Here is an 8,710-nt window from a genome sequence, read left to right as displayed (position 1 = left end):
AAGCTGGCCTACTGCCGCTACGGACAGTCCCGGTTGACATGGTCGGGGACCCACAGTTGTAGCACAGACGAAGATGTCTAGGACACTCCTGCTGGGTATGTCTAGGGTAGCTACAATAGGAACACTGCACCAAAGACTGGCTCTGAGACTGCACTCTAGGACGTTGATAAGGATGAGCCTAATGAAATGGTTGATGCTAAGAATGCTACTGCCTCTGCGAGGCCTGTTGCTGCTACCTCGGAGAAGGACGCTCAACAGTCCTAGCTGGAACTACAGGTGCCCTGCTATGAATCACATGTGGATCTTCAGGTTCCTTCAGCACGCTCTCAATCTCACGTGTTGTATCCAGTACTGCATCGTGCATTGCAAGTGCTCTAGCAGCCAGACCAAACCTGATATACTTATCCAGGCCCTTCTCAAACTGATGCCTCCTAATAGTAGGGTCTGTAACCAGATGAGGAGCATATCGACTCAGGGAAGAGAACTCAGCCTCATACTCATTAACTGATCGGCCTCCCTGCTTGAGGTCAACAAATCTACGTAGGAGTTTGTCCCGAGCCAACTGAGGAAAATACTTCCTGTTGAAGTGCTTGGTGAACGTCTCCCATAGGATTGGCCTCTTAAGGTGGGTCTTATCAGCTGCCCACCATATCCGAACGGTATCAGTGAGCTAAATATCCATGAGATCCACCCATTCAGTAGGGGCAATATGGATCACCGTGAGGATAGTCTTAGTGACCTTCAAGAACTCCTCCGCTGCTAAGGGTCCTTCAGCACCAGAGAAGGAAGGCGGTCGCATGTACTGGAACTCCCTAACACTAGACTCTGGACGAGGGGGAGGTTGGTGCTGAGGCTCCCGCTATAGCTGCCCAGCCAGGTGCTGCTGATTAGTGACCAATCCCTGAATCATCACCATAAGTTGGTTCGGGTCCACTTCGGGCTGTGGGGCATCGGTAATCGGGACGTGAACAAGACCGTGACGTATTAGATTGAGAAGAAATACACACTATTAATTTTTTCTTTTCTTCTCAATCTAATACGCTAAGCGTCAAATACAAAAATCTCAATCACAGGTCCCCGATCACAATAGAAAGAATATAAAGACAACTCAGAATAAGAAATAAACATAAACATATCATCAAGCAGATCATCCCAGACATAAAAATAGGGGTCCAACGTACCCTTATTACAACAGTTCAACTAGGAATAAAAATACATAGTCCATAATAAAAGAAAATACTACTAAAAGTATGAAAATCCATTACCAAACTAGGGAAAAAATATGATAAAGAGTTATAATGTTTCACAACTACTATGGAAGAAAACTACTACGCTTCAGCTTGTTCTTCTACTCCATCTGCAAGGCACTCATACTGCGAATCCTCTGGCTCCTGTACGATTCCGAGCTAAGGGCGACTGTCTCCTAAATCTGACGTACACCAAAGAAAACAGGTGTATGTCAGCGTGCATGGCACACGGCAAGATCCTACAAGGGAGAAAGAAACGGTCGAATGACCAAGGCAATAACAAATGCAACAGCAGTGATGGTAATAGAAGAGTGACCAATGCGATAACAGAAATAGGATCATGTAATGATAATAGCAACAATAGGAGCATGCAACTAGAATACTAACAATCTAGATACAATCGGCTACTAGAGTATAACAATCAGAAGGATTCATAACATCCGAGTAACAAGATCATGCAGCTAGCCATCCTATAATCATCCACATAACAAGGTCATACAACTAGATGGAGTTAATACTTAAAAATCTACAACATGAGATGTAGTACGTCGAGCAAAATAATCCAAACAAGGAAACCCTCATGTATATACCATATGCCTCAAATTGTAGATAATTAAATATTAATCCCTATCTATGTATGAAAAGAAATACAACTGGCCTACCTCTCACAAGAATCCATAATCACCTTAAGTAATAATGTCATGTAACTAGTCATCTTATAACAGGTCACTGGTTCACAACTCACACAGAGTCAACGCTCATATCATCGAATAACTGACTGATCATAAATCATAAATATCCCAACTCCTTAGACCCACCCCGGTGACTACACAAACTTCATCGGTGCGAGCCCGGAATACAACCACAATCATAATATCTTAACTCCTCAGACCCACCCTGGTGACTACACAAACTTCACCGGCGTGAGCCCGGAATACAACCACAAGCATAAATATTTCAACTCCTCAGACCCACCCCGGTGACTACACAAACTTCACCGGCACGAGCCTGGAAAATACATCAACAATCCCAACTGCTCACATGGACCAAGATTTCTCACCCCAATTCTCCTAATTCTAGGTCAACTATACATAAGGTTCTAGATCTTAACTGTGTCATACAGGTCACTATAGTCATGTACTTCTCATGATTCTCAACATGGAATAATAAATGCAATTACGCTAAGTGTCAATGTCATGAAGCGTGAATAGGGGTCGTGATAACATGCAAGAAACATATGAGAGTAAAGCTACTATTAACAATGCAAGATGAAACTACTATTAACAGATGTTTTGCACACGAAAATCGAAATCTCAGTTATTAATTCCAAGAATAATTTCCTTTAAAATTATCTCTCATTATAAAAAATTCTAAAATAATCTTCTTAAAATATATTTTATTATTATTTATGAACAATAATACTTTTTAATTTTATAAATGATTTTTATGATATTTTATAAAATAATCTAAAATACTCTTTTTCTCAAAATAAAATTCTTTTAATCATAACAATTATTTAAAAATACTCCTTATCCAAAATAAATTATTTTCTCAAAATAATTTCTTTTAAAATATTTTCCTCATTATAAATAATTTTAAAAATACTCTATAAATATATTCTTCCATTCAAACAACACGAAATTAACCATAAACTATTTTTTTGACATACTTATTCATCATTTATAGCATCGTTTCACAGAATATATTCACCGCAATATTATCAACAACCACACAATTAATATCATATCAGCACAAACTAATCTACGCATATACGTAATAAATTCATAAAAGATAAAAAATTAAGTTAACGAGACAACAGGCAAGAGGGATCTTGCCTCAGGGTTTCGTCGAACGGATCGACGCTGTCGGTGCGACGCGTCAGCGCTGAAGGCGACAGATCTAAACAGCGACGAGGATATGAACGATGACGGCGACAAGTTAGAGGGAGCTCGGGTCTGGTGGGCTCGGCGACGAAGCGCAGGGCTACGGGGTTAGGCAGAGATGCTGCTGGAGTTCGTGAGGCAGTAGCGCGGGATCTCGACGGTCGAGAAGCTGGTGTGCTGTGCGGGGGAGGTTGGTTTGGCAGGTGGTGGCTCGAAGGGGACAGAGTGGAGAGAGGTGCGTCGGTGTCGTCTGGCCGGCTATCGACTGCCGACGAAGGGCGGCGGGGCACTGCTACCAGACGGGTTCCCATAGCCACGCATACCCACCATGGTTCTGAAGGAAAGCAAGGATCAAGAGGAAATCTAAGGTTAAAATCAAAACAATATATCGAAAAATAGGAACTAAAACATAGTTATTAAAATAATAGTATAAGAACTTATTTATAGTCTTACGGATGAAATATGATATGTACTAAATTGTCCACTATATTCTTACTAGTGAGGACTCAAGACCGTGACTATAGCCAATAAAAATTACCTTTAATCCCTATTAGAGAAGTTCAGAACAAGACTGCTAAAACCTCGCCCGAAATAACAAAAAAGGGGAAAACGCTGATATCTCTCAAACTAGAAGGAATTTGGCAAAATGGACAGGAGCAAACGGAACCCTATAGGGTAGGTTTGGTCAGCTCCGTCTCGTCGAGTTAGTCAATTTTCATATATAATTCGTCCAATTCCGACTTACGGTTTGAAAGTTATGACCTGTTCTTCGTAGGATGTTCTGAAGCTCGCCTACAATGGAGTTTAGCTCGCCTGAATGAGGCTAGCTCACCTACACAGCCTCGTCTATACAGCCTTGCCTTCATGCTTGAAACTCGCCTACACAACCTCACCTGTACAGCCTCACCTGTATGCTTGAAATTAGCCTACATAGCCTCGCCTACATGCTTGAAAATCGCCTACACAGGCTCGCCTGCATGCTTGAAATTCGCCTGCACAAGGATAGCTCGCCGGACATCTAGAAGCTCGCTTGTATGACCCAAGCTCGCCTGCAGACTCGCCTGCTCGCCTGAAAGCTCTCCAGCTCTCTTGACAGCCCAAGCTCACCTATAATGACAATCTCGCCTGTACAGCTGGACCAAGTCAGCCACTTGAGCTTAAAACGTGGGAGTGGGTACACCCACTCCCCATGATCTAAGGGATGAAGTATGGTTCTCCTCACCTCTAATGGTCACATCCTAAGATTTAAGGGATGGAGTTATGGTCCCCCTCAACCTCTAATGGTCACATCCTAAGATTTAAGGGATGGAGTTATGGTCCCCCTCAACCACAATCCCACAATTTAAGGGGAGTGACCATGCTTCTCCTCCACTATAAATAGCCAATGATGGCTATCAAAAGAGAGGTCTTAAACTCTTGATCAAGATGGAACCTATTTGGCTCCTTGGCAAATAGTTCTCTTAAGCTCTAAGAGAATCGAGTCTGGCTCTTTGCATTGTTCTTGCACTGTAGCAACTTCTTCCAGCTTTCGGCCTCTATCGCCATCATGCTCGGATACTCGAACTCGACCAACAAGAGCTTCTACTGTGCATTGAAGCTCACCTGCAACCTCGATTGAATCGTCCAAGGGAAACAAACTCGATGCGAGAACTGAGCGAGGTGTCCTATCGCTACCAAAGTCCCCATGTTAAACAAGGAGGGTCTTTCCTCCGCTTCTGTTGTAAATATTTGATCATTAGTTTGTAATAAGCTATTCTTATCAATACAAATAAAACCCTTATTTTGGGAAATCAAATTTGACACCTACAGAAGATGGCGACCATAATGGGAGTAACCATTTCTTGAATCGAAATGGTGGTAGCGCGGTTCGACGAAATTGTGGCAGGGACTATTGTTGAGTCCCTCATGATCGAGTTCAAGGAGTACTTATCTTCATCCTCTTCTGGCGGTAATATGTCTCACAAGTGCTACAGAGTTGCGCGTGTGGTCCAGCCCCAAGTGGCCAAGGCAACCACGCCGGAGAACTCTACCCGAGCAAACACATGGGGTTCTATCTCCCACAAGCCCATCACGGCTGAGCCAAAGACAAAGGATGCAAGTTCAAGGGCTACACGGGGGGTCGTTGAATGATTCTTGCAGGCCCCCATGCAAGAGGAGACGGCGGTTCATGTCAGCGCGGACCCCACCTTCGCTGTTAACATGAACACTCCCCTCTCTAAAAGAGCTAATCCAAAACACAAGGTTCCTAATTTTGGCGAACTGAACCGATCAGGTGAGCCCACCTACTCAGGTGGGATTTGCTCTGTTGGAAAAGTTCCCAAAATTAGCGAACTTGATATTTTCAACAAGCCTAGTAGTTCAGGAGAGCCCCACAAGCTTTGCTCTACGAGCAAGGTTCCCAATTTTGACGAACCGCTCAAATCAACCGAGCCCACCTACTCAGGCGGACTCCAATCTTCAGGCAAGGTTCCCAAATCTAGCCAACTTCGTAAGTATGGTGAACTTTGCAGTTTAGGCGAAATTCAAAAAACAAGCAAACTTCATCAGGCTCGCCTGATAGCCCAAGCTCGCCTGCATGCTCAAACAGGTGGATTTCACCAAGCCCGCCTGACGACCCAACTTCGTCTGCAAGCCGACATTCACCAGAAAAGCAAAGCAACAGCTCGCCAGACAGGCGCAATGCACCAAACTAGCCTAAAAGGTGAGCCTAGGCGAGCCTCACCAGCCTGAACCTCGACAACAAGCCCAAGGCGAGCTCGCCATAGTTCAACACTTGGAGATTTTCCCAAGTGTTCTCCTAAGTGCTCTCTTGAGCCCTCTTCTTGCAAGCACTCACTTGGTCCTTCCGACGCTGGGGGTTGCTACCACCAACCCGCAGGGGATATCAGGGATCATCTGACTCGCAAACGCACTCTTCACAAGGCAAACCCTCAGAGTCATTGCGAGAGACTCATCCAAGCAGAACTTTCGGATTGCCGATGTTCTAAGGAGCCAAACCCATCATTGTTCAGGAGGCTTTCTCAACAGTCTCCTAAGCTAAGACTTCTCCGCTAGAGACGCCATCGTCAGAGGAGATGAGCTTTCGATGATGTGGACCTCCCCGTCGCAACTATCAATATGACGGGGAAATCCAAGACCATTGAGCGTGAAGGTATCCGCCAACGCACTCGTGCCAAAACGGGGGTGGCCATTCCGTTTAACTACACATGCCTAGCTCCCAACGATGATGATGATTGCTCGGCAGTGGCAACATCACAAGCTTCAAGCTCTATTCAAGGCGAAGGCGCGGAAGTGCACATGACCAACACCCCTGATGAGATATCAAGAAGACTCGACGAGCAACAAGCAACCATCAACTCCCTGAAGGAGATGTTAGAAGAGCTTTTGAGTGAGAAGAAGAAGAAGAGAGAGAGGACTTCGTAGGCCTCGCATAAATCCTCAAAGCACAAAGAGCAGATGCCTACTCCTTCTCACTCCTCATCCGAGTCATCTAGAAGAGCGTCATCTTCGGGTCATAATCCAAGAGATAAAAGGCTCGACGAGTTCCAAAGTCAACTCAACGTCTTGAAGCTCCAGAAGCACATGGTCAACCTGGGGGTTGTCAGACCGTATCTGATCAAATAGGATATAGTCTCCTACCCGGCAAAGTTTCAGCCACTGGACCTCCTATAGTTCGATGGCAAGGGTTCTCCTACCCAGCACATTTACTACTTCCAGGTGCAAACTGGGTACATAGTGGGGAATGATCTTATTATGACTCGACTGTTCATTGGCACCCTCAAGGGGGTCGCTTTTGAATGGTTCCGCAGATTGGAGCCTGAATCCATCACCTGCTGGAAGAACATGGAAAGGCTCTTCATGGCCAGATTCTTCGACGATGACGAAGAAGTATCTGTGGCCACCCTGCTAACTGCAAAGCAAGGGAAGATAGAGTTTGTAAGCAACTTTGTCAAGAGGTTCAGGAATCGATCGCTGCATACACAGGATCGGATTTCTAAGGCCACTCTCATTGAGATGTGCCGGAACAATCTCTCCATCAACATTCTGTCCAACATAGGCGTGGTCATAGCTCACTCATGGAAGGACTTAATCCGTCAAGGAGAACAAGTCGAGAGCATGCTCTAGCGTATGAATACTGAAGAGCCATATGAATTTCAAGGGGGTGATTACCAAGACATCTTGGTAGTGGAAGCCACCTCCTCATCCAAATCCTCTTTACAACAGAGGGGCAATGCTTCGAAGCACAAGAAGCCCACGATGGCATCAGCCGAGCTCGCTAACTCGGACCCAAACTATGGGGCTGACTGTGAAGACTTGGCTGCTACTAGCCGAAAATGATCGGTGATGCTTAAATGCATCAATCGCCGGAGAACCTACAGCCGACAACAACTTCATTACCCATTTGTAGCGGAGATGTTCTACTCGAATGGGCAACGTATCAGCAGAGGATTTCATCTCACATCTCCTACCTGGTCAAACCTTCCTACAGTTAGGACCAAAGCCAACTATCAAGGTAATTTCCACCTCTGATAGTCATTTCTCCATCAGTCTCATTCAACTGGACGATGGATCCTGTAAAACTACCAAGTTAACTATTACTTCTGACAGTCTCCTCCAAATTACCCCCGTCAATCCTCTATAATAGGATGATGGGACAAACTCCCACTGTCATGTTAACAGTTACCTCTGACAAAATCAGCTTACCAATCCTCTTTAATAGGATGGTAGGTTCTCAAAGTCGCTCCGATCGTGATAATACTGTCAAGTTAACAATCACCTCTAACCAAAATCTACTTACCGACTCTCTGTAATAGAGCGGTAGGTCCACAAAGTCGTTCCAATCGTGAAAATTCCTGTCATATTAATGATTACCTCTGATAGCCGACACCGTCAATCCCGCAAATGATGTTGTCTGATCAGTCATCACACTCATACGTCCTTGAACGACCCGATCCTTTCCGAGCGTCCTAATATCCTTGGAACAATCGATGAGTAGTAGCCTACCATGCGATAGCTCCTATAACAATCAATCATCACACTCATACGTTCTTGAATGATTTGATTCCCCCAGCACCGTCCTTCCCGCAAAAGGCTTTGTTATTTGATAACGGCTTACCAAGCGATGTGCCTTTATCCAAATAGTGGCCTACCATGCGATGTGCCGCTATTTCAGGTTCGTCTTTACCCTAAGAGAAAACAAATCAGGGTTCGTCTTTACCCTAAGAAAAGACAAATCGGGGTTCATCTTTGCCCCAAGAGAAGACAAGCTTCTCCTAGACTCCAACGGGTATACGAGTATAAACTGTTTCCTACTTTTGACGGGAAATTCTTGAAGAATATTCTTAAAGGATAACCCGCTAACCTCCAACTGGTATACGAGGCTAAATTGATTCCCTACCTTTGATGAGAAGTTCCTAGAGAAAACTCCTAAGGATAACCCTGCATCCTCCAAACCGGTGCACGAGGCTAAACTGCTCCCTTTTCTCCAACCGGTGCAAGAGGCTAAACTGCTCGCTTTTCTCCAACCGGTGCATGAGGCTAAACTGCTCATTTTCTCCAACCGGTACACGAGGCTAAACT

The 8,710-nt window shown here is 44.8% G+C and overlaps 1 protein-coding gene across 1 annotated transcript; it reads right to left on the bottom strand.

Moving 5' to 3' along the window:
* LOC109841865 lies at positions 233-799 on the bottom strand. The gene is made up of 2 exons (XM_020410796.1): positions 719-799; positions 233-670 (listed from the first exon to the last, which is right to left on the bottom strand). Exons 1-2 carry the CDS (start codon positions 797-799, stop codon positions 233-235), a joined length of 519 nt encoding a protein of 172 aa, XP_020266385.1.

The sequence above is a fragment of the Asparagus officinalis genome, chromosome 5 (genome assembly GCF_001876935.1).
Source record: "Asparagus officinalis chromosome 5, Aspof.V1, whole genome shotgun sequence".
In the NCBI taxonomy this organism is placed as follows: Eukaryota; Viridiplantae; Streptophyta; class Magnoliopsida; order Asparagales; family Asparagaceae; genus Asparagus; species Asparagus officinalis.
The sequence above is the reverse complement of the archived record's forward strand: the minus strand, read 5'-3'. Positions and strand labels throughout refer to the sequence as shown.

What these genes read in the sequence shown, in the direction of transcription:
- LOC109841865 (XM_020410796.1), bottom strand. Translation starts at nt 799, where the DNA reads ATGCGACCGCCTTCCTTCTCTGGTGCTGAAGGACCCTTAGCAGCGGAG. An exon ending in TCACTAAGACTATCCTCACG is followed by an intron (nt 671 to 718) that starts GTGATCCATATT and finishes ATGGATATTTAG; the next exon opens with CTCACTGATACCGTTCGGAT.